This window comes from Talaromyces proteolyticus (genome assembly GCF_021365285.1).
Source record: "Talaromyces proteolyticus strain PMI_201 chromosome Unknown BGW36scaffold_4, whole genome shotgun sequence".
NCBI classification, from domain to species: Eukaryota; Fungi; Ascomycota; class Eurotiomycetes; order Eurotiales; family Trichocomaceae; genus Talaromyces; species Talaromyces proteolyticus.
In genome coordinates, this window is record NW_025764280.1 from 2,988,273 (window position 1) to 3,014,372 (window position 26,100).

The following is a 26,100-nucleotide window of genomic DNA, read 5'->3' on the forward strand; positions in this document are numbered from 1 at the left end:
TTCCACAAGCCTCGTTTCGCGATTTTTCGACGATGTGGGCGCGCCGAGGTGATTAACAGGCGCAAGAGCGGATGGGCAGGTAAGCAGTCGCAGCGCAGGTACGTAAGCCATGCACACACACCCGGGCAGGCGAGTCCTGATGTCGCTGGAAGCCAGAGGAACCGGTGTGCAGAATAATGGAGCGTCGTGGTGAACTTCAGACTCGACGAGGTCTGTCTGTCTCCATGTGGGGGAAGTCGCTGGGCCACTGGCAAGTTGCAACTCCCAAGTCGGCTCCAGACCAAAAGCGGCCAGACAAGCACATGTCTGAGACTGCGCGATCTCCTAGTGCCCACTACTATTGCTCGTCTAGCGCGCCCGCAACGCCCACTTGGTGATCTTCGGCAGATGCGCAGAGCAGTGAGCACGATGATCCGGCCTTGCCTAGCGAGCAGATGCACTGCATCGCTGGGGTTCCTCTGCTGGGATTCCTTCGCTGCAGGGATCTGAAGGGAGAAGGATACAGCTACAGGTACCCGTGCTGCAATGCCACATTCATCTCCAGCCATGCAATTCGGGATGTCCGGAAACAGGCCAAACTACCAAGGTCGGCGATATACATTTAGTTCTCAAGCATTGGTGGCTTGCTAGCACCTGCTTGTGCAGGTATCAGGGATCTACATACGGCTTTAATTCTCCTAGATCAGCGGGCCTCCGCTTTCTCTGCATGTTGTATTAGCAATTTTGAATGCAACATTACAAGTCGCTAGATGGGGTCTACCGTGCTAACCATGGGCATCATCGATTTATTACTGATGAGACTTGATATGCCAGTTTGAGATACGACTTACCTTACGGTCTAGGAGCGCTGTTGTGAGAAGTCGCCATAATGTCTCGCTGCAAAGCATACATTGGTAGGACCATTTGGGCAATAAATGTCTTACAACCAAAATTGCCTAGAATGATGTCTCACAGGTCTAATCAGTCTTGATATACTCAGGAAATATATATTTTCTGAAGATTATATGTACTTGATATCGCTCGGTTCAATACATGTAGTATATAGGAATCTCAAAGAAGTGATATATTAATGTCCCCTCAGTAACGATATTCTATCCTTTTGCGATTTCCCCTCGGTTAAAAAAAAGGGTACCTGCTGACATAAATTTTGTAAGCAAAATGATGAAATATGTCGATTACCAACTCTAATAAACTGAGGACCGTGCCCTCTGTCTACTGTCAGCATCGGAGAGTGGCGGTGGGGTCGATGACTCGCATCACGATTAGAAGATCTGATGAAAATCCAACACACTCCTCGATTATCATCTTGAGCCCACTACCTTGGATACCACTGGCCTACTACCCAAGAAATTTTGAATTGAAGGAAAAGTACGGAAGGAGGAGAAAGTAAGAACCACCAAACTATAAAACTTTTCCAACATCAGGTTTGTCATCACCGCCACCACCACAACCGATTTCTTCATCTTCTCTCTCTACTCCCTTCCTTCATATTCAAACTCCCTACCTACACCCATCATGGCATCTGAAATGCAAAACGAAAACCCCACGATCCTCAACGCAGCCGATCTTCCTACTCGACAAAAGACCAAATCAAACCAGCATTTAGACCATGTTTTCGATGGAACTATATTCTCAAGCAATCTCTCTGTCAGCGATTTAAAAGACCCATTTGCGGCCGAATTTTACGAGACATCAGACACTGATAGCGAGGATGACAATGTTTTGGAAGAACCCATCGACGAGCAGGAAATTTTTGGTAAGAATCTTTTGTTTTTAAAACAAACCATGAACCGGTGCATGTTATTGGCCAAGAATGAACCGCCATTAACATCGTCTAGATCTTATTTCAACGATATCGGACCCAGAGCACCCTATATCGCTTGGTTCGCTTGCCGTCGTCTCCCTTCCTGATATCGCAATCACACCGTCCTTGCCAGATAGCCCCTCTTCCCCCCTCCGTACAGTCACAGTCCTGATCACCCCGACGATAACGCACTGCAGCCTTGCAACAGTTATAGGTCTCGGTGTACGCGTTCGGTTGGAGCAGTCGTTGCCGTCTCGCTTCCGTGTCGACGTCCGGATCAAACAGGGAACGCATAGCACCGCTGAAGAGGTGAATAAACAGCTGGCCGACAAGGAGCGAGTAGCTGCGGCATTAGAAAATGGAACACTGATGGGGGTTATTGGGAAAATGTTGGAAAACTGTCAATAAATTTAAGTGGTCTATTAAGTGCTACTTATCAGTGCAGCATGTGTTTATGGAATTTACTGGTGTGCAATGTACAGTTGTCTAACTTTGCCGAGTCGCCGTGGACCTTACTCCATTAATTACCGCTATTCTTTTTTGACACGCTATTGTTACAAAAAATTTGAGACGACTTGCCATCCAAAAAGTTTCAAAGCGAAAAAGCTCATCCCTCGAGGACCCCGCTATCTTTGAGACCCTTCCACAGCTCTGGCTCCAGGAATTTGCTGACGGTCACATCCTCTGCTAATCCCTTTCGCCTTCGAGTCTTAAGTACAAAATCTCTAGCGGTAGCCTGCGCATTCGCCATCTCTAATGGTCTGAGCTTGACGTCACGATCAAGGGGATCGCCTGGTACAACGCTCCATTTGTCAAATACCAAGCTTACAGTGGCTTGGCCTTGCGTGTGGATTCGAAGATCTGTTTCGAAACCAAAGGAGTCAATCACTGGAATCAGGCCTCGAACAGAATACAATGGCGTTCCAGCGACAGGTCCATCTGAGAGCACGTGACCCCTGCGGCGTGACAATACGGTATACACTGATGCCACTGCATCCGCTGGTCCAAGCATTTCGCACGAATAGATTGGCTCCATTAATCGAGGAGAAGCCATGAGGAACGAGGAATAAACCGCACGCCTGGTGGTAGGGATAATTTGTCCACCTCCACGATATATAGCTTGGTCGGCAAGGGTAACATCCGTGAGCTTGAATTTGACATTGCGAATAGCTTCAGTAATAAATTAGTATCATTATAAATATTGCAATAAATAGTGTACGATAGGCTCAAACTTACGTTCTTCACATAACGGGCCTTCTCTCGTGCCCCAACTGAAGCCCTGAATGACTGAGTCGCGTACTGTGCCGAGAAGTTTCTTGTCTACCTGGGAGGGGAGAGTGTCGTCCTGTAAGATGTTAGGCCCAGTCTCATCCGGACCAAAGGCCCAAATGCTTCGCGCTGCCAATTTATCCCAATCATAATTCTCTTCGAAAAACTTTGCAACTTTGCGAATTGGGTCTTTAATGCTGACACGACTGCTCTCGATGTCTTCCGAAATACCATCGTCTAGTGGCTCGGCAATCATGGTGACTTTATTCTTTTTGTTGGGTGTGATAGAATAGCACATGATAGCTGAAGTCTCTATAACAGTCTCGCAGAATCTAGTCACAGGATCTGATACTTTCAGTTCCATCTCAGCATAGAGCCGGCGTAGATCATGGAGAACGCAATCCATGTAGAGTTCTCCAGTCCCAAGTATAACATGTTCTCCAGACTCTTCTACTTTAGTAGAGATTAAAGGATAGCTCTTGTTAATCTTGCGAAGTCCCTCTAACATTTTTGGAAGCTCAGACGGATTGATAGGTTCCACAGCAACTTTGAATATCGACTCAGTCATATGACGGATCGGTTTAAAGATATATGCATCTTCATCATTTTCCAATTTGAGAGGAACAAGAGTTGCAGTCTTCACGATGGAATTGTCCACACCACTGAGGAGTACCCAATTACCTGCGGGTACTCCGTCAGTGGAAATGTTATATCTAGATTCAGCGATCCATGTTTCAGATATAGTCGCGATCGCCATATCTTCCTCGTCATCAAGTGAGTATCCCTCTCCTAGTACTCGGACTTGTTGATTCGGTTGAGCAATACCACTCATAACTCTGCCGAACGCGTTAAAGGTGGAAGCGTCAACACTGTTGTATAGCTTCGTGACATGAATAACTAAAGGCCCGTTCTGGTCACAAGCTGCCATGGATCTAGCAACATTGGTATCCTGAGGCCCAATGTAATACCTATCCAACTTTTTTGATGCTCCTTCGACAGGAGATGGTACGTGTTGGACAACCATGTCGACGAACCCAGCCGCAGGACCAAAGAATTGCTCGCAGACAAGACTCAAAAGCACCTTCGCGTCGGCCTTGAGTTGAGAAGGTTTTAAAGATATGTTTAGACTCGCTAATGTCTCTTTCAAATCCTCCGGGCTCTCGCTGATAGTATGTGAATAAAGCTTATATATGGGCTCCAGCACAAAATTCACGAAGGACCGCTTAGCCCCTTCTTCAATCCCTTTTCGTGTGAATTTTCTGCTTCTGGGGTTGTAGAAAATGTCACCCCACAGGCGTCGCGCAAAGTCTGAGATATCAAGTTTGGAATAGCGTTCAGTGTACATTTGCGCAAATGAGGATAGCGTAAAGCACCAATTCATAGAACTGCTGGCAAAGGCAACGTTTCCTTTCTCAGGACTCAGTCGCCGGCTTTCTCCTCTACCAGGAATGACACTCTCTATCTTTGAGTTGACTTCTTCAATCACGTGTTTCAGCTTGAAATAGGCGTCATTTGGCGGGAGCTTGAGTTCAAGGATTAACCTGTCCATTTTGTTGACAACCAAGACTAAAGCCAAATCCTCCAATACTGCGTATTTGATAATCTGCTCGGTATTGGCCTGGACACCCTCCACAACATCAACAACGAGCACCACGCCGTCGGCCAGACGGAAGGATGCCGCAACTTCGTCAACAAAATTGACATGACCCGGTGTGTCCAAGATATTGAATAGGTGAGACTTCCCCTTACTACCCTGTAAAACCAAACTCATCGGTGCACACTTGATTGACAATTCTCGTTGTCTCTCCAGAAGATGTACATCAGTGTAGCGCAGTTGTTCATCTCGCTTTCTACCCGTGCGCCTTTCCAATCGATCCCTTATGTCATGAGTCTGCATAACTAACATGTCCATGAACGCGGTTTTTCCGTGGTGAAGATGGCCTGCTATTGCAACATTTCTTATTTGTTCCGGAAATTTGAGCAGGTCTGCCATAAACTCTCGAGAGTAAAAGACTGGTGGGAGGTCTGCTTCCTGGAGCGCGAATTTCTTGTCCTGAATCGGATTGATGATTGGTTCCGTAAGCGGTTGGGCATCTTCCTCTTGTACTAATGTCTCGACCTCGGCCCCGTACACTTGCTGTGCGCTTGGGTAGTATTGCTTGTCTTCATGAAGTATCACTGCATTTGACGGTCCTTCTATAGTGGTGAATCAGTCGTGATCCCTAATTGAAGGTGTTTACTGACCGTCAACTTCCATCAGCTCCTGATCGGCTGCCTCATGCACGTCGCCCTCCTCAGACTCCTCATAGATGTAGCCCGCAGCAGGCGCATCGCCATGTTGCGATTCCTCTTCCGACAATCCACCTTCACCGATATAATTGCCGAACCTGCAAGGGAATCAGTAATTTCCACCAAAAATTCGAGATAGGTGTGGGAGCATAATGGGCCATACTCATCGTATAGATCATCCATGATGTATACGTAAAAGCTCGCTGCTCAGCACAAATACTGTGTAAACCCAAGATTTTATCTGCAGTATTGCTGGATGAGGTTCCTGCCATTCTCGATGCGGCAGGCGGTCAGAAGCTATCCATTTTTTTTGTGGCTGCAGCCAATCGTGTAGCGTTGTCACTACTTTTTTCCTTCGATATTATAAAAATAATTTCTACTAGGTATTTATATGTCGATTGCTTTGATTCCATTTTGATAATGTACAGACTATCGTAATCTATTAAACATAATATCAATTAGTTCGAAGAAATCGCACCATGAATTCAATAGTTCGTTATTTATAGAGCAGTACTCAAGGCAGCAGAATTTTTATAGAACACAACGATAATGATAATAGTAAAGCAAGACGGCTTGCCCCAACGGTTGGATTAGTATTCAATAAATAATCGTGGGCCACAGCGTATTATTTGTATTGCTCGTACCTGAGCCAAGGACGAACACTGGCTATCATACACTAAAATGCTAAAGGCTAAAGCAAATAGGACCCTCCACTAGTCAGACCGCTTACCCCCCATTGCCGCCGAGCCCCCGAGCCCCAGCTGGAAATTTGTTAATAAAGAAGCTGCTATCCCCGGAGCTCCTAGTCTCTCATTTGATACCACGCCTGCGCTTCAATCTCCAGTGATACATCCACATTCAATATCTATCATAATTTACTAGATCAGGGTCCTTGTGTGCTCTATCCTCGCGTTTGCTCCATCAAATTCAACCCCGCACTAGTATATATCATGTCTCTTCCCCCTGTTTACATCGTTTCCTCAGCCCGCACGCCATTGGGCTCTTTCTTGGGGTATGTCAGGAGTATATTCTTAGCTGTGCAGCACCAGATTTACTTACACGGTCTTCTATAGAGCTCTGTCTTCCCAGTCTGCCACCCAGCTTGGTTCCCATGCCATCAAGGGTACGAATTGACTCGTGCTTTGTCTCAACGTCGATTAACCAGGTTACAGGAGCATTGGACAGAGCAGAAGGCATCAATCCTGCTGATGTCGAAGAGGTTTTCTTCGGAAATGTCTTGTCGGCCGGGTAAGCTCCTGTGTTTATGTTCTCGTCGAAGTTGAAACTAAGAATTGCCATATAAGTGTTGGACAAAACCCCGCTAGACAGGCTGCCCTCGGCGCAGGCCTTCAGGACTCTACAATTTGTACAACTGTCAACAAAGTCTGCGCTTCTGGTTTGAAAGCCATCATTCTCGGCGCTCAGACTATCCAGACCGGCGGTGCGGAGATCATCGTGGCTGGTGGCATGGAGTCTATGTCAAACACTCCTCATTACATCACAAATTTACGAACCGGTGCTAAATATGGCCACCAGAACATAGTGGACGGAATCATGAAAGATGGTCTGATGGATGCGTATGGAAAACAAGAGCTCATGGGCTTACAAGCCGAGGAATGTGCCCAGGACCATGGCTTTAGCCGTGAAGATCAGGATGAATATGCGATTCGTTCTTACCAGCGTGCTCAAGCCGCACAGAAGGCCGGACTCCTGGATGGAGAGATTGTTCCTGTAGAACTACCTGGATTCAGGGGTAAGCCGGGCGTTACCGTCTCTCAGGATGAAGAGCCAAAGAATGTGAGTCGCCCAATTTCTATAAGTCCTGTTTCTTGAGTTCTAATCAAATGCTTCCAAACAGCTTAACCCCGACAAACTCAAAGCAATTAAACCTGCCTTCATCCCAGGCACCGGCACCGTAACTGCGCCCAACTCATCACCCCTCAATGATGGAGCTGCTGCTGTCGTTCTCGTCTCTGAAGCGAAATTGAAAGAACTTAATCTGAAGCCAATTGCAAAGATCTTGGGCTGGGCAGACGCTGCTCAGAAACCCAGCAAATTCACTACCTCCCCGGCCCTCGCCATCCCCAAAGCTCTCAAGAAGGCCGGCGTTTCTCAAGATAACATCGATGCTTTCGAAATCAACGAAGCTTTCAGCGTTGTGGCCCTTGCCAACCTTAAGCTTCTTGGATTGTCTGAAGAAAAGGTCAACGTCCACGGCGGTGCTGTTGCTATTGGTCATCCTCTTGGAGCCAGTGGTGCTCGTATCATCGCTACACTTTTGGGGGTGTTGAAGGCGAAGAATGGTAAGCTTGGATGTGTCGGTATCTGCAATGGAGGTGGCGGTGCTAGTGCCTTGGTTCTGGAGTCGCTCCAATGATTATGACATGAGTATCAGGAGAAGTGCACCCCTGGAGTATGTTCATTCAATTTGAAAATTGAGTTCCAATGTGTTATGATGAACGGTTCATATTTACAAGACATAGTTTCCTAGTGAAGAAGGTCGTTTTACAAAAGAATTGATTTGATTTTCTGATTGTATCAAATTGGTGGCTGTAGTACTTGAGTAGATGTAAATTAGGTGATCCTCTTCCCGTTGCAGACATGGAGTGTTTGGGTGAAAATTTTTATACTATATAGAATATAATTACCGTACATCGACCATGAACGACGTTTGAATTATAATACATATTGCAAAGACAAAACAACAACCGATATCACGACAAACACTAGGCAAATGCACCAACCATAGACATGAGCAAAGCTCCACCAACCACCGCTACACAAGCTTCTACTCGACGTTTGCCCTTTAATGTCTCATAGCTTGAATCACTCAAAAAGTCTTCTGCCAGTAGCTCCACGAGACCGGCAAAAAGAAGCAAGCCGCTGCTGATTGCGTTTGTGAAACCGACCATCAAAAGGCCCATCGTGCTTGCAGGGTCGTATAGGTTATGCAAAAGAAGACCGAGTGCCTGCCCGATCGGTGTTGTTGTTCCATATGCGCAGGCCATTAGCCATGGTTTCATTGAAGAGCGAGGGAAGAGATCTGGGATTAGAGATGCGATACGTGAGCCCAACGCGAAGCCTTCAAAGGTCTGATGGAAGGAAATGGCCACGAGGAGCACGATGAAAGAGGTTCCGGTGGCTACACTTAGTGCCATGCCAATGAAAATACTGTGAAAAAGAATTCCTGCCTCGAGAAGGAGGCATTGGAGTAGCTGCCTTTGAGGGTTCTGTAGTACGTAGGGTTCGCTACCCTGGCGTTGGTGGCCTCTAAGAGGTCTATTTTGCGAGGCGTCGGTATGGAGTGGCGGTGTATTCAGGGTTTCGGCACTATGGTCATGGCGTTCGTCAAAATATGGATCTAAGTCTTCCAGGTCTAATTCGTCATCATCCTTGTCGTGATTTTCATATTCAAATGCTCTTGTATCTGTTCCTGTTTGAGGCTGGGGAAGCATTTCCGTAGTTCCCATCTCGGACACTTCCTGATTGTCATATTGGTTCGTTAAGTGAATATACTCCTCCTGATCTGTTGGAGAAAACCCGTTGTGATCGTTTTCTGTGCTAAGTCCTCCCATTAATTCATCGTATTCTTTCCCATGTATATGTTTTGCGCCTTTGCTTGCGAAAAACATTTCGACAGTAACAACAAGAAAAACCGACAGCATTGCTATGAAACCTGCCATTGCCGGATAGCCTTTGTTCCAAAATTCGGGTAAACATGGATTCGTTAGGGAATTAAAAGCAGTCGGAAGCAAATGGACAAATGCGGTGGCTATGAGGACACCTGTACCAAAGTGTCTGGAAAGGAACAGGAAGCGGCGTGGAATAGGTAGTCGAGGGAATCGGCGCGCTAATATGGGGAAAGAGCATGCTAAAGAAGCATCAGTGATATAATCCCCCGAAAAAATAAGGCATATAAGCACAAACCTAATGTGCTGAGAATCAATATGATGAATAGTGCTACAACATGCAGCGGAGTATTATAGTATCCAGCCTTATCTGAACCGCACGTAGACCCCTCGTCTTGTCGACTGGTCAGTCGGGTCTCGATCGACTGAGAATAATCATCTTTAATGGAGTGGAATGACATGTCGTCTTTGACATGAAGCAACCTCGCCAGATCTAATCAATAATCAATGAAAGGCTAATGGTTGGCCTCATTTTCTTACTTGTCCGCTGCACTGTGCCTTTTGCAAAACTGGTCTCAATCTGTATCAATTGGACCAATCGACCGAGACATCTTATACCAATAAATATTTCGAAACGGTTCAGTGGTTAGCGCTTTTCAATGCGTCCAGACGAGAAAGCAGATGGGCGGCGTGATTCGGCGTGATTGACTTGTTAAAGCAAGAAATGCATGCCAACATGCAGCCAATAAGTAGTATGTGTACTACTAAATCGACTTGCCTAACAAAGATTATGCTAGGTTAAACGTGGCTCTAATAGCATTGAGATAGGTCCTACTACAACGAGTTCGTTGCCTTGGCGGCAGAGTATTCCGATGGAATCATGTGACCGTTAACTTCCGGCAAGCCTGCGAGCATCGTTCATCACAGCTCACAGGGCATCTGCATCAGACTACTAGTAGTATATGCTAACTTCACATCACATGCATATGACTATATTTTAGCTGTTGTATGAAAAGCTATCATTCGGCTTTTATTCTGCTTTCTGTCTTTATCTCTCATTGACGTAGTAATATAGTGCAGATGTCTAACAAAGATGAGTATGTAATAATAAATGATATTGCATGAATGATACGTAAAGAATAAAGCATATGAAATACTGTCCACTCTTACAATGGCTTTCATAAAGTCGGGACAAGATAATGATGTAAACCGCAACTCCCGTGACTCATGTGATCACCAGACTTGCCTCCTTAACTTTGGACTTTGCATATTATTAGTCATATATCTATGGACTTCTTGTACACATACGTACAAGCAAAATGCCACCTATACACCCTCATGGCTGACTGTACGATTATATAATCCATTCAGACGAAGGTATTATCCATGCTTTTTTGCCTACAGAACCTGTTGAAGTCATGAAGGCTTCTCATACATCGCTGCCCACGTTCACCACCATCAAGAGTAACATTCTGTCTCCACCGAGTCAGTCGCCATTCTATCATGGAAAAGGCTAAAACCTGGCCGACTATATGTTACCTGCTAGATTTCGACTACCAGATAGTTTGAAATGGGCTGTCACATATGTTCGAGAAGCGCCAGCACTCGTTCCCCACTCTACTGTCCTTCGTGTGCGCGCAGCTACCTCTACCTCTTGAGATATGAAAATGCCAGGGTCTTGCTTGAGAAGGAATCGATCGGGCAGGAGATTGAGGTATCGGTAGCTGGTGATCCTGAGGCCAACCATGTGGACGACAAGTTGGCTATCGCAGCCCACGAAAGAAGTCTACGATGGACTATCCAAGCTATCCAAACCGAACATGCTCAGATGTCCAGTCGCGCGAAATCTATACGTGCCTGCGCCGACGCCCTCAAAGCTGAAATACAACAAAAAACGGCTGATGCGAATAGTTTGAGATCAAATTTGAGGCAACGACGCTCTGATGCCGAGTCTGCGAAATTCCAACTGAGTGACCGACGTCATCTCGCCCTATCAAACATCCAAAACGCGATCAAAAGAAACGAACATTTGTGGCATTCGTTGCACACCAAGACCGCCGAATCGAGAATTTTCCTGTGTCGCGAGGCTGCAAAGCTGTATCGTCTGCAGCAGAAAGTAAGGAGAAAGGACAATACAATCATCGAAAGCTACTGGATCGGAGGTACGCCGATCATTGACCTGAGAGATTTAAATGGTAGGTGAGAAGGAGACTTCGAGGTGGAAAGATTATTAACACTCAATAGGAGCTATGCCTAGCCAGATCTCTACTTCTTTCTCGAATGTCGCCCACCTCCTCGTCCTCGTATCTCACTATTTGTCCCTCCGGTTACCAGCCGAAATAGTCCTCCCCCATCGTAATTATGCCACGCCAATGATATTCACACCTGCAGCATCTTATACAACAAGGGAGGTTATGACCCCAGAATATAAGCCCTGGTACCCAGGCGGCAATCCTACTCCGTCAAAAACACCTGATGTCCGCAAACATCGACCGCGCCCGTTGTCAGTTGAGAAGACACTACCGAGATTAATGAAAGAGGAACCTGCTACGTACGCCTTGTTTATAGAGGGGGCTTCACTTTTAGCATGGAATGTATCTTGGCTATGTCGTACTCAAGGACTGCAGGTCGGCTCAGACACTTGGGAAACTGTTTGCAATACAGGCAAGAGCTTGTATCAGCTCCTAGTTTCTCCTCCTACCCAACATCTCCATGCCATAAGGGCGGTTTCAAACCATGATCTTCAATCAAAACTAAGGATCGACAGTAAATCGCCAAAAACTACTATACAGCGAACGAAATCCTTCCCCATTTTCGGCCATTACTCCCACGGCACGTCTCATTCGTTTCTAGGTACTGCAGAAGGAATGGAGTTTGTCAAGAGCTGGAAGCTGCCAACACCGACGAAGCTCGCAGACAAGCTCAAGTCCGCTCTTATGGGTGAAATGGCGAATGCCGAATGGGAACTGCTTGAGGAAACTGAGTGGGATGAAACCGCTGAAATAGACCATCCTTCTCAATCCCCTGTACCAACATCTCTTACAACTGAGATCAACTATCACGAGAGCACCGAAGTACAAGAGACTTCCAAGGATATCGTCGATAAAGTTGAAGACAAGAATACTGAGCCCGCAAAAGACCGCAACTCAAATCGTCCGAAAGGCACTAGTGGCTGGATGAAACTAAAGATCAGATGATAATCTACCCTTCATCTGATCTATCGGCTCTTCCGTCACCATCCCCTTCATTTATGTGAATATAGCATGGCAAATTCCCTTGTTTATAGCGGCCTAGGCGCAAGTTCAATTAGAAATGGTCGAAAATTGTCGACGGTTAGATTGTATTATTAACTAAAGAAGCAACTTGGTTACAAGCAGCACTTGGGACAGATAGGATGACCGGATAGAAATAAAATGCGTTCTATTAGGCAAAGCCAACAAAATGCCTTGCTGGCGAGAAACTAAAGTATCGTCTCTTAAAATCTTGTGTGGCAAGTCGTAAAATTTTTTACAACCAAGATGCTCGTACAAGGTGGAGTCATAATCAGAGGTCATAAGAAACTCTTTTCAAACGAGCTCAATCACATAGGAAATGCAATAAAGAAAAAGAACTTTTCCCGTAGTCAGCCTTAAAAGGGCTGAATTTGATTAATTTCCATAATCCAATTTAGCGAGTAGCCATGGCCTTAGTGATGAGTCGCTTCAGAGCCAGCTCTTTCTTCTTGAGATCATCAGGTGTAGACTCTTCAATTTCAAGTTGGCCCATAGCATCGCTCAAGGCAGATTCGATCTTGTCCTTGTTACCTCTCTTGAGTTTCAATGACATGGTAGGATCCGAGATGATCTCCTCAACACGGGAGATGTAGGATTCAAGCTGCTGGCGAGCCTCGAATTTTTTGCTGAAAGCCTCATCACTGGACTTGAATTTGGCAGCATCTAAAAAAATTATGTGAGAAAATTTTCATCAAGAAAAAATGAAATGGGGCTTACCATCAATCATCTGCTCAATTTCGGAGCTGGAAAGTTTACCAACAGCATTCGAGATGGTGATGTTGGCGGTACGTCCAGACGACTTCTCGGTAGCAGTAACCTTCAAGATACCGTTGACATCGACTTCGAAGACAACCTCCAAAGCAGCCTCACCAGCCTTCATAGGGGGTATAGGAGCTAGAGTGAATTCACCCAGGGAGGTGTTGTCTTCACAGTTTGTACGCTCGCCCTGGAAGACGGGGAACTGCACGGTCTGTTGGTTATCGACAACAGTGGTGAAAGTACGCTTCTTAATAGTGGGAACGGTCTGGCCACGAGGAACGACAGGGGCGAAAATGTTACCCTCCATGGCCACACCAAGGGAGAGAGGAACAACGTCCAAAAGAAGGAGGTCAGAGGTCTCAGCACTGGTGGCCTTTCCACTGAGGATACCGGCTTGGACAGCAGCACCATAAGCCACAGCCTCATCGGGGTTAATGCTCTATGAACGTGTTAGAGACAGTATATCATTCTGAAAAGTCGTATTTTCGGCATGAGGACTCACCTTCTCAAGCTTCTTTCCATCAAAGAAGTCGCTGAGGAGCTTCTGGATACGGGGAATACGAGTAGAGCCACCAACGAGAACGATCTCATCAACACTACTCTTCTCGATACCAGAGTCCTTCAGAACCTGTTGGACAGGGTCGAGAGTACCGGAAAATGCCTTGGCATTGAGGTCTTCGAATCTAGCTCGGGTGATCTGGGCGTTGAAGTCTTCACCATCGAAGAGAGAGTCAATCTCGACAGTGGTCTGGGTAGCGTTGGAAAGGGTTCGCTTGGCACGCTCGCAAGCGGTTCGGAGACGACGCAAGGCACGAGCATCACCAGTGATGTCCTTCTTGGTCTTTCGCAGGAACTCCTTCTTGAAGTGCTCGAGCAAGTTGGTGTCAAAGTCTTGACCACCAAGATGGGTATCACCAGCGGTAGCCTTGACAGTGAAGACACCGCCTTGGATGTTCAGAAGGGAAACATCGAAAGTACCACCACCGAGATCGTAGATCAGAACATTACGCTCCTTATCAGATTTTCCGGAACCCAGACCATAGGCAATGGCGGCGGCGGTGGGTTCGTTGATGATACGAAGAACGTTCAAGCCGGCAATGGCACCAGCATCTTTTGTGGCCTGTCGCTGGTTGTCGTTGAAGTAGGCGGGTACTGTGATAACTGCCTTGGATACCTTCTTGGCAAGCTTGGTTTCGGCAACCTCTTTCATCTAGAAAACGATTAATTCATGTTTTTCTATCAACATGAAAGGAAAGAAATACCTTGGTCAAGACCATGGACGAGATTTCCTGAGGAGAAAAAGTTTTTGTTTCTCCGAGATATTCAACTTCGACGACTGGGTTTCCACCCTGGTCAACGACCTTGAAAGGCCAGGACTCAATATCCTTCTTAACAACAGGGTCTTCAAAGCGTCTTCCGATCAAACGCCTGGAAGCGATATCAGCATGCTATGATTTGTGATACCATTTCCATTTCCAGTGAAGGTGAAAATTGTACGTACTTGATATCAAAGATGGTGTTCTGAGGGTTCATGGCAGCCTGGTTCTTTGCAGCCTCGCCAATAAGACGCTCCTTGTCCGTGAACGAAACGAATGACGGTGTGGTAAAGCTTCCCTGCTCGTTGGCGACTGAAAACCGGAAACATAGTCAGCAACTTTTTGTGCTTATACGAAATAGCGAAGAATAGGGAACTGACTGATTTCGACATTTGCGCCTTCATAATTGGCGACACATGAGTAGGTGGTGCCTTTGGAATAGTCAACAACCGACCGTTTACACAAATAATATTTCGCTTCTATATTCAGAAGCACAACCGCAACTCACCAAGGTCAATGCCGATGGCACCCTCGTAAACTTCGTCAGACATGATTAATACGTTTGTTAAGCGACCTAACGAAGGAATGCTTGAGCCTGGGGATGATAAAAGGGAAAAAAACCGATATGTGCAGGCTAAAAATTTTAGGTGGGGATGGGAGAGGCTTTATACAGGCAAAAGTAGAAAATTTGCTGCGTACCGCCTTTTTCTGGGTCGTCCCCACCACTCACAGTTAAATATTATTATTATTAAGACTTCCTTCGGGTGCGCGAAAAAGTCAATCTTGGCTGCTGGGCCGAAGCGCGGGTCCGTTGCCTGAGGCAGCAACCGCACCAGTCGTCTCACTCTTTACTACCAATAACTATTAGTTAATACAGCCTACAGGTCAACTAGCTAGCTACTACTGCAATCTATGACGTCTGCCTTAACTTTGACTCCAAAGAAAACTTGGACCTTGCCTATAGTTTTGCTAAATATATAATTTACATACAGTCATACACCTCCACGGTCAACAGTTTTGGAAATCTCAATTTTGATGTCACCCCAAAGCTTCTTTAATGTAACAGCCTGAAAAACACAGTCAACCGCTCGAACTCCTTTTTAGGCTCACTGGTATGGCCTGGCTCTTGGTCGGTCAAACGTTGTGAGATAATTTGGAAATCTATCTTGGTCAGACCAGGAGACAACCTTATGTCGTAAATCGGATTTGTCGAAACCGAGTAAGCCTGCGGAGCAAGGGGGGTTCTGTGAGGCCCAGCTAGAGCTACTAGTCGAGTCCGTCTTTCCGGTGTATTGCCGACGGTTTTGAGAGATAACGACAACAAGTTGTGGGACACAGGAAGATTAATGACGAATGACTGCTGTCGCACCACCGCGGAAGCTGGTATATTCAAGCTGAAGTTGTTTTGAAGACCAAGACTTGGGTGAGTTTTAATAGCTAGTTCCTTTATCAAAGCGTCTGAGATTTCTGGAGTGTACATAAGCCAACGTACATTCTCAGCCATTTTACACCATGAACATACCTTGATTTGGCTCCCGCAAGATAGATTCGACAGATGAATGGCTAGGTTGATTCTGGGCTAAAGGCTTCATCAAATGTGGCCAAGCATTGCTAAAGCTTGTCGATGGATGTAACGTATTTGCGTTGGCCAGTGGTAGCGACTGAGGTGTAGAGTTGGCAAACATTGGACTTTCGTCCCGGGATGGTATAGGTAGACGGCTGTCCAAGTTGGAAGCATCGAGCATCGACTGGGCAAGTGTCGAGCGAGGTACGCCCCTTGTAGCCGGTGATGTAGCGGGAGCTAGATCTTGTTGGTCGTGAGCAGAATCACTGTCAATAGAATCTGATGCATGCGTCTTCTCTTCAGCTGAAGACGGTCTTTGGCCCGGAAATTTCAACTTCAGTTTCTGAGCAGAGGGCTCCGGTGTTTTGCTTGAGCCTAATTTTAACTTGATGCGCGGGTTGGCATCATTAGCGTCTACTTCTTTAGAATCAGGTACAACACTTTTAGCTTCAGCAACACGGCCATTGAAGTAATTCTGCACAAGTAATTAGCTCAAACAGTTCATGCAACCAATGAAAAAGAATAATCTACCTCCAGGTAATTAGCAAAGATCACTATTTCGCTGTCGTCTTCATTGAATTCCCGCGCATTACGCCAAACAAATTGGACCTCACTTGAAAAAAGTTTCCAAGTTGGAAACGCGGTTTTTCGGCTGTGTGGTTTTCTCCCTTCAATCCCCCGAACTTGCTTCAAAATGCTCCGTAACGACACCGGATGCTGTATAATTTCATAGTAGTCTTTGTATAAAGCTCGATCCGGTTTATTGATAAATGGAGAGCCTACTTCTCTTCCTCTGGGAAGGTTTAGCATATGACAATAACAAAACGAAGAGATTTTTCATCTTAAATAGACTAAAAATATTGGTATGGACATACTCGTCATCTTTCAGGCGTATCATTTCGGATATTATTTTATCCTGAGCTTGTTGTATACCATCGCCAACAAAACTTTCAGACTGTTGGTTATCACCTTCAGCTACTTCGGGAGAGGCATCGTCTTCGGCGCCTTGGTCATTATCACTGTCGACGTGTGCAGGTTCGTCGTGCTGAGAAACTTCCTCAGGAAGCGGAGTCGGGACCGCAACGTACTTGGGATCTTTGTAGGCCGGGTTAATTTTTGGCATAGTATTTGACAGCATCTTTCGGACACGTTCTGCATCTGCAAAAATCACAGAATTCTTATCATTGTATCTTTTTGCATTAGTGATCATCCGTTTGAGGTCACCCTCTACCGCAGAGAGATTGGGGTATTCATGATTGTTCAACTTGGCCTAATGGTAGACGTTTCATATTAGCTCTCCGTTACGAACCGAGTAAAGGATTGATGACGTCGCGGTAGCCAATTTGCGTATAACAATCAAAGTTATCACTTACCTCCACAGTTTCAAGGGCAATTGGGAGTGTTGTAACTTTGTAGTAGTCGGCGTGACGTTTCTGAGATGGTTTTAGTTTAAGTTTTCAATGTACGCGACTGACATAAAGTACCTTGTCAGGTAGGTTGAGAAAGTGGGTGGCAATGAGCCGTCCACTAAACGACAGGTTGGTAAGCTATATTGATAAGGAAAGAATGAGCTGAGGCGTACTTCTTGTCAGTAGATTGTTTGATATGGGCTAAAACTTTCAACCCAGCCTCCGTCGTCGTTTGGGGAGTCTCAACATCATTGGTCTCTTCACCCTATACGAAGAAAACCATATACTGTTAGCAACTCAGCATGAACAAATGTTGATTTCAAAAAGCAAAAGCTGCATAATATATAGTGCCGGCAAGATAATGCGCTTGGGGAGAAAAATCGCAATGATTCGCTGGTGGGACGTGCCTTCTACAACCACGTCCCATCTAAACTCGACAAAAGTTGTCGCGACATAACAAAGACTCACCGATACTTTTCGTCGCTTCGGCCCATTCGTTGATAGCTCCAACGAGCCTAAGGAAGCGACCCTGCGTTTTGCGCTCATCCTATGCCGACAATCAAACGGAAGTGCCTGGGCAATCAATCACAAGGAGCGCGTCCGACCGCAGCGTGTCAAATAAGAGGCGGGAAGTCTCGATTATGAACAGGGGTGTATTTTCGCGAGCATTGAACTGCAGGAGCTAGATAGTCACGGCCGCGAATTCCGCAGGAATCTGTATACTACCAGAGAACGCGCTTGGCGCAAACGCGAACAGGTGTGGCGGTTATGTTCCTGTCATGGTACGTGCCCGGCGCTCACTGATCAGTCTCAACCTTATCCGTGGTCCATGCCCAAAGCGGATAGCGCCAGCCCGTCTGCGGTCTGACGGGGCAAAACGGCAAAACCATGTGTTTATTTTCCCAAAAACAAAAACACGTCTTGCACCCCTACCAAGTCCAACACTACTAACGCGGCCATTTTCTCCTATTCTTCCCCCGCACACGTTGCATCGACCGTCCACTTAACCTCGCATCCATTATGGCAGACATCGACGTCACCAGACGCAACAAGAAGCCGCGCTTGTTGCTCGATTCGGAACGAGAAAAACTTGAAGAATTCATCGACTCCATCCATTATTCCGCCCGGTATGTTTCTACTCCACAATAGGGAGCGACTTTTAAGAAACGCCGACCGAACGATAAGTGTTGATAAATGCCAGATACTCGGATAGTGAATATGAATATCGCCATGTCCAGTTACCTAAAAACATGCTAAAGAGAATTCCTGCCGAATACTTCGATAGTGCTAAAGGTACATTGAAGCTATTATGGGAGGAAGAATGGCGGGGTCTAGGTATCACCCAGGTATGCATTGGGATGGCTCAGTTTTTTTAACCCTCTTTCTTGCATGTCCATACTAACACGCTACCAGAGCCTAGGCTGGGAGCATTATGAAGTTCACGAACCAGAGCCACATATCCTACTCTTTAAGTATGTATGACTTTGGCTGTTCCTAAGACATAACTGATACATTTTAGGCGACCCATCAACTACCAACCTCCTGCAAATCAGTAGAGGTCGGTCGACATTGGCGTTGCTTGTTCCTTTCGCATTGTTACTCTCACCAAAAATTAAACACGTGATTACATTACGGGGTGACTGTGGAACAGCGAGATATTATTAGGATATTCATGACCTATTCTGATGGATTACAAAAGGCGCCTTTCTGGAATGCTAATGCGTATCATCAGCTAACTTTATCCTGAAATCACTTGAGCCATGCATGCATTATGTCATAATTCCATTTGGCTATGTCTCCGGTTGCTGTTCAAACCACGTTGTTGCGAAGCCAATCATCCCACTGGGAAACAGAGAAACTGCTGCTGATACTTCTTTCCTCAATTCCCTATCCAAGATGCAGTTAGTATATATCAGATGCTAGGAGACTTGATGTTCGATATTTTGACTACTTACGTCGAAAAATACGGTCGGGGACACATGAACGCCGATCACGCGATTTGCCTATCTTATGTTAGAGTGCATTCGATAATGTGAGAAGTACTGGTATAGTCACTTTGATCATCAGTTTGATGTCATCCGTCACACCGTTTCCTCCATTCAGATGTCCTCCTTCACGAGGGGCTATGACCAGAAGGTCAAAGACTTGTTTACTGTCAACTCCAACGCTAGCAGCAATCTCTGCGAGACGCTTGTATGTGTCATTACGCGTTTCATTTACGACATTGAGATCGAAGAAATCTGTCTGTTTCTGAAACAGTGCCTCGCTGAATTCCCAGAACTTTTCGGGTGCCACTTTCAAAACAGCTGCGCCAGCTTCATGGACTAGAGTCGACGAGGGATGCCACGGTTGTATCTGCTGCTTGAATATCACCTGGAGTTGTGAAGGGTATTTTTCGGCGATGATTAGTTTCACGTCTTTATAGAAAGTATGAAACATCTTGGCTGAAAACTGCGATCTCGAGTTAGCAAAACTGTCTTTGAGGCATCGATTAGGAGGCTCACAGGACAAACATAATCGAGGTCTGGGTTAGAAATTAGGAATATTAGTATCTGCCATACTGAAGTGAATGCATGACCCCGCTTACAGAGCTCAAGTGTATGTGGTGTATTTTTCGTGTCTGCTGTTGCCAGTTTCTGGCCTTTGAACTTCGGAGGGAGCGACATTTCTCTTTATCGTAGCGGCTTTAGTCTTCCTGGCTGAGTAGAATCAATAGATTCAAAGTTCTCGATGTGCGGGGAAGGTGAGATATCGCAATTACGTCGTCTTGAGGGGCTCTTAAGTAATTAAGAAATCGGTTGGCTGACTAAGGAGAGAGATTGCTTAGTTAGTAGCGATGCTACAGATGGCTCATTGGCATTCTAAGTGTAACTATTAGTTGAATGGCTAAACCTATCCAATGTTGTCATACCTCGTCAGATGTTGACATATGAAGTCCTAGTGCGTTTGGTATGCAGCCGTCTACCATAAATAAGCGGAACATCTAAATACTTGAATTCTGACAAGCAGGGTATTTCTAAAGGTACATAATTATCGCCTAAACATAGACCCACAAGTAAGCTGCATCAAAGATTCGGAGTCACGTTGTAAATAACGGTCAAGTCTCGGTTTGGTGTACAGGTCCATGCTTATCGACAATCTCTATAGGTAATAATGCACTCTCCCCGACGAATGAAGCGCTATAAAGACAGGAGTTATAAAATTTGAATTCATGCAACACGCATTGCCTTTCTCTTTCACACGACTTATATTGGGGGTAGTTCAGTCATCCTGATCGTAGTTATGGTTCCCAAGGGCCTCCTGAGCAAAAAAAGTAATATCCTTCCAATATATTCGCACAGTAGTCCATTTCTTGTGAGCCGGATCGTATTCACCAGTAGCTTCTACTCTAAATTCACCTTTCGGGCCATGCAGGGCCACAGGCCCACTGAAATAAAACACTCCTCGCTGAGGGATTTTTCGATGCAGAAGCCTGGACCTCGATAGAGACAACTTGAAAACAGAGAGTGCAAAATGGAGGTCAGATCCCGGCTTAAGGTCGGGACGAGGTATGTTTTGTAAGATGGTAATACTGGAAGGTAAGTGAGACGGGTAATTCCGAGCTGGTTTCTCGTCTGCAGAAGAGCTATTTTCCTGAATCTCTTCGGTTGGGTTGGAGTTCAAAATCTCCCATTCAGAGAAGCTCGGCAAGTTGAAATTCTTGGGGCTTTTTAGATCTGATTGTAGATCCAAGTCTTTTATGCTCATTATAGTGTCGTTTGTGTGCCCATCATCCCGAAGAAGGGCTTTCATCTCCCGTATCTTCTTCTGTCCCAGGTAGAAAGAAGCATGAAACGCGGCCAACGAGACAGAGAATGGGAATAAAATTTTCCATATCTGATCACCATCTCGTGGGAGGACAGGTTGCGAAACCAGGGCAATTTCGGTGTCTGAAATTTCCAAGCTAAAGAGGTGACCAAGTCAGATACAGGACTGTTACGCAGGTGAAGTGAGATGCCTACCCAAATCGTTCGTAGTGAGGTGGTGCACGATATGGAAAGCGAGGTATCAGCCAGCTTTCAGTAACTTGTAACGGCGTTCCAAAGAGGCGACGTCCATGTAGTGACTTGGACATTTGCTGGCGAACAATGTCTGCAAGCTCGGCTAAGAAATGGTTAGTCCCAATCTTGCACGTATGTTTGAGATTTTATATACCCCTCAATGCCCGAAGACGTTCCTTATCCTCTGATATTTTCACAAAAGTCAACCATTCTGCATCGGTATCCTTGTAAAGCTCGCCAGGTTTGAGACGAGGCCATGTCAGCGGTATAAAGGATGGCTCTTCTTCGGAATCAGCGTCGGAGTCGCCATTAATTGAATCTTTCCTCTTCAAGTCGGAGTCTTCGAGGGAGCTATGTGTGATCTCCTTATCAAAATGCGTGTACAACAGATTAATGTATAGGTGGGTTGCGACTCCATAAACGAGACAAGCGGTCGCGAATCGCCTAAGGACAGTTAGAAACTCGCATATAACTGGCTTTGAGAAATAACAAGACGTACCTTAGCCATGGCCTTCGTAGTTTTACCTGCTGGCGGCTACCTAATCTGCTACCCTGAGAATATGCCCGACATTGGCGAAAGTTCACTTGAAAATAGCGAAATGAGTGGCCGACCCGAAGCATTGATTGATAGTTGCACTTTCTCCGAGTATGTCACCCAGCGGGCGGATTACACCCAACAATTCAGTGAATGATTGGTATTGAGTTCATATAGACGCTGGGTGAAGTCGAGGAGATGCTTTCATTATTGTTTCCCTGTTACCGTTTGGGAGCGATTTGTAATTCACGTGATCCGGCGCGAAATCTTGTGCTGGTGTAGGTTGCAGCGGCTAGTGCCCGCAATCAACGATAAACTAGTGGCTTTGGACGTCCGCCTGTGAGACCACCGACGAGCGACTCAGGCATATACAACTTCGTCGAGTCTCCATGGTTTTGAGACTTTGATCGACACACATGATCCAATAAGCTATACTATGCTCATATTGGCTTGAATCTACTTCGCACGATGCGGCAGATATCAACGTTTCTTGCGACCTGCCTAGCTGCAGTCGCAGCTGCATCTGATGGAAGCATTACCATCTTCGATTCTGCACACTCCAACCAACAACCTCACGCGGCCGTCCACGAAGATGCTGCCAAATTACTGTTGCAGCAAAGAATGGTATCGACTGGATCCATAGCCAGTGCAGCTCTTGAAGAACCGGTCCTAGAGCTGCTAAACAGCTATGGAGTGCAAAACGCTCTATTCGATGAGACACCGCGCAATAGCCAGCAGAAGCTGGTTGTCGTAATAGACGGGTTGAAAAAAGATGCCAGTGAGACTGTCCCATTTCAATCAATTCAAATTACAGCTACTCACGAAAGCGTGGTTCAGCTGCCATCAAACCCAAAACTCCTGCCATCACCTTCCCAATTTCTCGAGTTTCCTCGGATTTCATGGACAACGATATGATTGAGAGCTTACTCACCTCTCACGAAAACTCCGCGTCTGGTCCGATACAATGTCTGTATGAGGCAGCGGCCAGTCCGGAACTGCAGGCATCGAACAGCTACGTACGCAATGCAATGTAGTAGAGCAATGTAGATAGTCGATTGTACTGACAGGAAAGTAGGGACTTCAGAGCTGCATGCCCCATCGATACATCTCAGGAAATGGCATAACAACCTCACAGAAGGAATTTTTCGATAGTCTCCCATTGTCCTTGCTGGAAGCCCAGTCCAACAGTGATGACAGCAAGGGAGTACTGAGACTGACATTCAAAGTACTTGTTCACTACATATCATCAAGTCAGTAACTAACAGAACAACATAGGAAAATACGATAACATCATCAATGGCTGTCCAGCTCCTAGATTCCCTTCATGAACTTTTCAATGCTCCCGAACAGACCTTCGTACTCCTACCCCACGCAAACTCGAAAACCTCTCAAGGCCAACCACGAGGAATACGCTCCCCAGTTTTTGAGTATACCAAAAGGTCCCCAAAGAATGCCGTACCTTCGACATTTGCTCCTGTCTGCTACAAGTCGAACAATTCATGTGTTGCTGGCACCGACAACTGCTCTGGTCACGGTACATGTTCTCTCAAATCAACATCAAAAGACGATGGGTGCTATACATGCAAATGCAAGCAGACACAGGTGGAAAATGCTGGTGGAAGTGTCCGTACCGTCTCATGGGGAGGCTCAGCATGCCAGAAGGAAGACATCAGCGTACCATTCTTCCTACTTGCTTCCATCACAGTCCTTGCCATCCTGGCAATTGGTGCCGGTATCAGCATGTTATTTAGCGTCGGTCAACAAGAGCTGCCTAGTGTCATCAATGCTGGTGTCAGCTCTGTAAAAACCACTGGCTAGATTAGTTATGCCGATAAACACTTTCAGTCATGCGTGGCAAATTAATGCATATTTGATTTGGCTGCAAATTTTACGAGGAACACTACTATATGCTTCTTACCATGTTATTTTATTATATTGTTAGGAATCCCAATAAATCGCTAAACTTAATTGGAAAATGCTTCGAATTCCTTGATTGATATGAATGTATAAAGATGTACTCCTAATATGTTCCACAATGAAAAACCAGTTAACTGCTGAGATTGAACATAACTCAGACATGACCTGGTAAAATGAGACCCTCCCAACATGAATCATGAAATAATGCATCGCGTAACAAGCCTATTTGTTCCAGCCAGCGCTCCAACGAGAGGCGCCTTGATGAAATGTGATGAAATCCCTAGAAAGAAAAGAGACAAATTCGAGAATATAAAAACAAACAATGAGGCACGAAATACATGCCGTCAGATTCACCCTCGTGATACGGGACCGGCTTCCAGTTGACGGGGAGTAAGGTGTGGCTCACCAGGAGCTGCAGAAGTTGGTGATTGAGCGGAGGAAGTTCGGGTGTTAGAAAATATGTTTAATCTGTCTCTTAATGTGGAAAAGACCGGTCTTGGATTATCAATGTTGTTGGGCCTCGTTGCTGGGGCCCTCGTACGATTTCTGAAGCCATTTCCTTCACGACCCGATCCTGTAATGTTCTCTTCGGTATTCGCTGACGAATGTAGCCGGCTGGGAAATATCGAAATTGTCCTAAAAGGATTGATTCGACCTGCAACAAGTACCTGCTGCGGTGATGCTAGAGAAGCAGTTCGACCTGTAGCACGGCGGCCAAGTCGGTCATTCTCTGTAGTAGCTTCCTGTCCTTCCGGTCGTGGTTTTGGGACGTAGTAATCGGCCTTACACAAAGGACAACAGGCGCGACGACTCGTCAACCACGGATCTACACAGGAAGCATGGAAGGCATGTCCACAAGTGAGACCACGTACATCATCATCATCTTCAATGAGGTCCAGGCAGATTGCGCAAGAATCTCCAGGACTCGGGAGTAGTTCAGCTGGCACGGCTGTTTGGATAGGGCCATCGGTATCTTCATATATTATTCGCTCAATAGAGGCCGGGGTATGTGAATCAGGCTGTATTCTAGGTGTTGTTTCAGAAACCGGTTGTTCTGTAGACGTCTGGGTTTCTGTTTGGTCTTTCTCGTCCGCGCTGGCCACGACACTGGTGTTTGGCCCTATAGAGCCGGGTTCATGGCGTTTCGTAGACACTGTAAAATTTTCGACACCACTTTGCAAATCATCATCAATTCCACCAGTACTCTCTCTGTGGTCGCCTTTTGGCGTCTGTGGTCGGCTTGATGGGGCAATAATTCCTCCTTCACTGGGAAGCCCTTTGTCAACGCGTGAAGCCCGCCATGTTTTGTATTTCATCAGCGGGAATCGTTCATTTACATCGTCCATCGACATCAATTTCTTTTCTCTTCTTCTTCTGTGAGTCCTCGCAACATTCATGAGGTCAATCGGTTCTCCTGTTTCCTCATTTCGCAATTGGCGATTGCGTTGATTATATCGAAAACAATATTTCACGCCAACGATAATCCTAATGAACACAATTATTATGAGGCCTCTTCCAGCAAGGAATAGAAGTGACGGGGAAATACACATACCATAAATTCGTGAAAACCACCCCAAATCCAAGAGCGACAAAAAACAATAATGGCGAGCTACTTGGACCACCACCTCCTCCTCCGCCCCCACTGTCGCCAGTCGACGTAGCGGATGTGGCACTAGCAGATTGTGTGGTAGAGGACATTGTTGGCCAGTTTTTGTGAAGTTATGCAAAGTGTAATTTTTCCAATGACAGTTGATCGGGCGATAAAAGACGACAATGGCTAGACTATACAGCGGGTTCCAGCAGGAGGCTCTGGACTTGAGCCTACTCCGATGAGACCCTGAGGCGCGATGTCATTTCAATGAATGACCATGGCAGATACTGCGGGTTCATCCAATAGTTCAGGATGATAGCCGAAAATCTCAGGTGCACGAGTGACTGTTGTGAATTGGTATCAAACAGGCTGTGTCGCTGTCGTTGTTGGAGTGACCGGGAGCAACGGGGGGCTTACAGACAGGTAGGGTGACAGCGGGGAGCAGGAAAGCAGGTCAACTCTTAGTTCTCAGCTCTCTGCCAGGGAAGCAGTTAGAGATAGGGATATCGTCTGTTTTGTTTAAATGTGTGATATGTGATATTAATGGATGATGTGGAGTGTGTGGTGAGGAATCTAGGCTGGGATTATCGCTGACATGGGGTGGAGACTCGAGACAAGAGTGATTGACATCTGGAGTCAGGGTGTCACGGGGCCTGCCTCGGCGCCAAAACAGGTCAAGACACGCTTGCGGGCGCCGCTGACTGGC

At 46.1% G+C, this 26,100-nt stretch overlaps 12 protein-coding genes across 12 annotated transcripts; 5 read left to right on the forward strand and 7 right to left on the reverse strand.

Annotated features, from left to right (window-relative positions):
- Positions 1-1,515: 1,515 nt before the first annotated feature.
- Positions 1,516-2,212, forward strand: BGW36DRAFT_396061 (uncharacterized protein; the record flags this gene model as incomplete). Its single annotated transcript, XM_046218118.1, has 2 exons — positions 1,516-1,756; positions 1,839-2,212. The coding sequence occupies 2 exons, from the start codon at positions 1,516-1,518 to the stop codon at positions 2,210-2,212; spliced, it is 615 nt and encodes a 204-aa protein (XP_046074858.1).
- BGW36DRAFT_375677 (putative U5 snRNP component Snu114) lies at positions 2,027-5,715 on the reverse strand. Its single transcript, XM_046215795.1, has 4 exons — positions 5,526-5,715; positions 5,318-5,460; positions 3,041-5,269; positions 2,027-2,974 (listed from the first exon to the last, which is right to left on the reverse strand). Exons 1-4 carry the CDS (start codon positions 5,543-5,545, stop codon positions 2,412-2,414), a joined length of 2,955 nt encoding a protein of 984 aa, XP_046074859.1. The 5' UTR covers positions 5,546-5,715; the 3' UTR covers positions 2,027-2,411.
- Positions 5,716-6,312: 597 nt separating this feature from the next.
- BGW36DRAFT_291733 (putative acetyl-CoA acetyltransferase) lies at positions 6,313-7,739 on the forward strand (the record flags this gene model as incomplete). Its single annotated transcript, XM_046210861.1, has 5 exons — positions 6,313-6,374; positions 6,436-6,485; positions 6,535-6,610; positions 6,667-7,159; positions 7,221-7,739. The coding sequence occupies 5 exons, from the start codon at positions 6,313-6,315 to the stop codon at positions 7,737-7,739; spliced, it is 1,200 nt and encodes a 399-aa protein (XP_046074860.1).
- A 349-nt stretch (positions 7,740-8,088) lies between these two features.
- On the reverse strand, positions 8,089-9,452 carry BGW36DRAFT_396064 (Zinc/iron permease; the record flags this gene model as incomplete). The annotated part of the gene is made up of 2 exons (XM_046218119.1): positions 8,089-9,233; positions 9,290-9,452. 2 exons carry the CDS (start codon positions 9,450-9,452, stop codon positions 8,089-8,091), a joined length of 1,308 nt encoding a protein of 435 aa, XP_046074861.1.
- A 1,109-nt stretch (positions 9,453-10,561) lies between these two features.
- On the forward strand, positions 10,562-12,188 carry BGW36DRAFT_291600 (UV radiation resistance protein and autophagy-related subunit 14-domain-containing protein; the record flags this gene model as incomplete). Its single annotated transcript, XM_046210852.1, has 2 exons — positions 10,562-11,186; positions 11,236-12,188. The coding sequence occupies 2 exons, from the start codon at positions 10,562-10,564 to the stop codon at positions 12,186-12,188; spliced, it is 1,578 nt and encodes a 525-aa protein (XP_046074862.1).
- A 469-nt stretch (positions 12,189-12,657) lies between these two features.
- BGW36DRAFT_357780 (putative Hsp70 chaperone) lies at positions 12,658-14,889 on the reverse strand (the record flags this gene model as incomplete). The annotated part of the gene is made up of 7 exons (XM_046213905.1): positions 12,658-12,926; positions 12,981-13,461; positions 13,525-14,232; positions 14,285-14,450; positions 14,524-14,650; positions 14,719-14,769; positions 14,847-14,889. 7 exons carry the CDS (start codon positions 14,887-14,889, stop codon positions 12,658-12,660), a joined length of 1,845 nt encoding a protein of 614 aa, XP_046074863.1.
- Positions 14,890-15,273: 384 nt separating this feature from the next.
- BGW36DRAFT_375686 (putative polybromo-1) lies at positions 15,274-18,076 on the reverse strand. Its single transcript, XM_046215796.1, has 8 exons — positions 17,780-18,076; positions 17,485-17,576; positions 17,387-17,429; positions 17,276-17,335; positions 16,778-17,172; positions 16,434-16,695; positions 15,861-16,377; positions 15,274-15,805 (listed from the first exon to the last, which is right to left on the reverse strand). The coding sequence occupies exons 1-8, from the start codon at positions 17,855-17,857 to the stop codon at positions 15,393-15,395; spliced, it is 1,860 nt and encodes a 619-aa protein (XP_046074864.1). The 5' UTR covers positions 17,858-18,076; the 3' UTR covers positions 15,274-15,392.
- Positions 18,077-18,176: 100 nt separating this feature from the next.
- On the forward strand, positions 18,177-18,971 carry BGW36DRAFT_142136 (putative cell cycle regulatory protein Cks/Suc1). Its single transcript, XM_046209446.1, has 4 exons — positions 18,177-18,438; positions 18,513-18,657; positions 18,725-18,783; positions 18,831-18,971. The coding sequence occupies exons 1-4, from the start codon at positions 18,332-18,334 to the stop codon at positions 18,865-18,867; spliced, it is 348 nt and encodes a 115-aa protein (XP_046074865.1). The 5' UTR covers positions 18,177-18,331; the 3' UTR covers positions 18,868-18,971.
- On the reverse strand, positions 18,676-20,306 carry BGW36DRAFT_142127 (thioredoxin-like protein). The gene is made up of 6 exons (XM_046209445.1): positions 20,223-20,306; positions 19,899-20,172; positions 19,816-19,835; positions 19,367-19,762; positions 19,267-19,314; positions 18,676-19,198 (listed from the first exon to the last, which is right to left on the reverse strand). The coding sequence occupies exons 2-6, from the start codon at positions 19,975-19,977 to the stop codon at positions 19,121-19,123; spliced, it is 621 nt and encodes a 206-aa protein (XP_046074866.1). The 5' UTR covers positions 19,978-20,172; positions 20,223-20,306; the 3' UTR covers positions 18,676-19,120.
- Positions 20,287-22,216, reverse strand: BGW36DRAFT_317534 (uncharacterized protein). Its single transcript, XM_046212582.1, has 4 exons — positions 21,851-22,216; positions 21,506-21,795; positions 21,313-21,454; positions 20,287-21,254 (listed from the first exon to the last, which is right to left on the reverse strand). The coding sequence occupies exons 1-4, from the start codon at positions 21,970-21,972 to the stop codon at positions 20,573-20,575; spliced, it is 1,236 nt and encodes a 411-aa protein (XP_046074867.1). The 5' UTR covers positions 21,973-22,216; the 3' UTR covers positions 20,287-20,572.
- A 1-nt stretch (position 22,217) lies between these two features.
- Positions 22,218-23,862, forward strand: BGW36DRAFT_375697 (uncharacterized protein). Its single transcript, XM_046215797.1, has 4 exons — positions 22,218-22,664; positions 22,724-22,902; positions 22,962-23,111; positions 23,162-23,862. The coding sequence occupies exons 1-4, from the start codon at positions 22,355-22,357 to the stop codon at positions 23,702-23,704; spliced, it is 1,182 nt and encodes a 393-aa protein (XP_046074868.1). The 5' UTR covers positions 22,218-22,354; the 3' UTR covers positions 23,705-23,862.
- Positions 23,863-24,153: 291 nt separating this feature from the next.
- BGW36DRAFT_357786 (uncharacterized protein) lies at positions 24,154-25,501 on the reverse strand (the record flags this gene model as incomplete). Its single annotated transcript, XM_046213906.1, has 2 exons — positions 24,154-25,288; positions 25,356-25,501. 2 exons carry the CDS (start codon positions 25,499-25,501, stop codon positions 24,154-24,156), a joined length of 1,281 nt encoding a protein of 426 aa, XP_046074869.1.
- Positions 25,502-26,100: the final 599 nt, after the last annotated feature.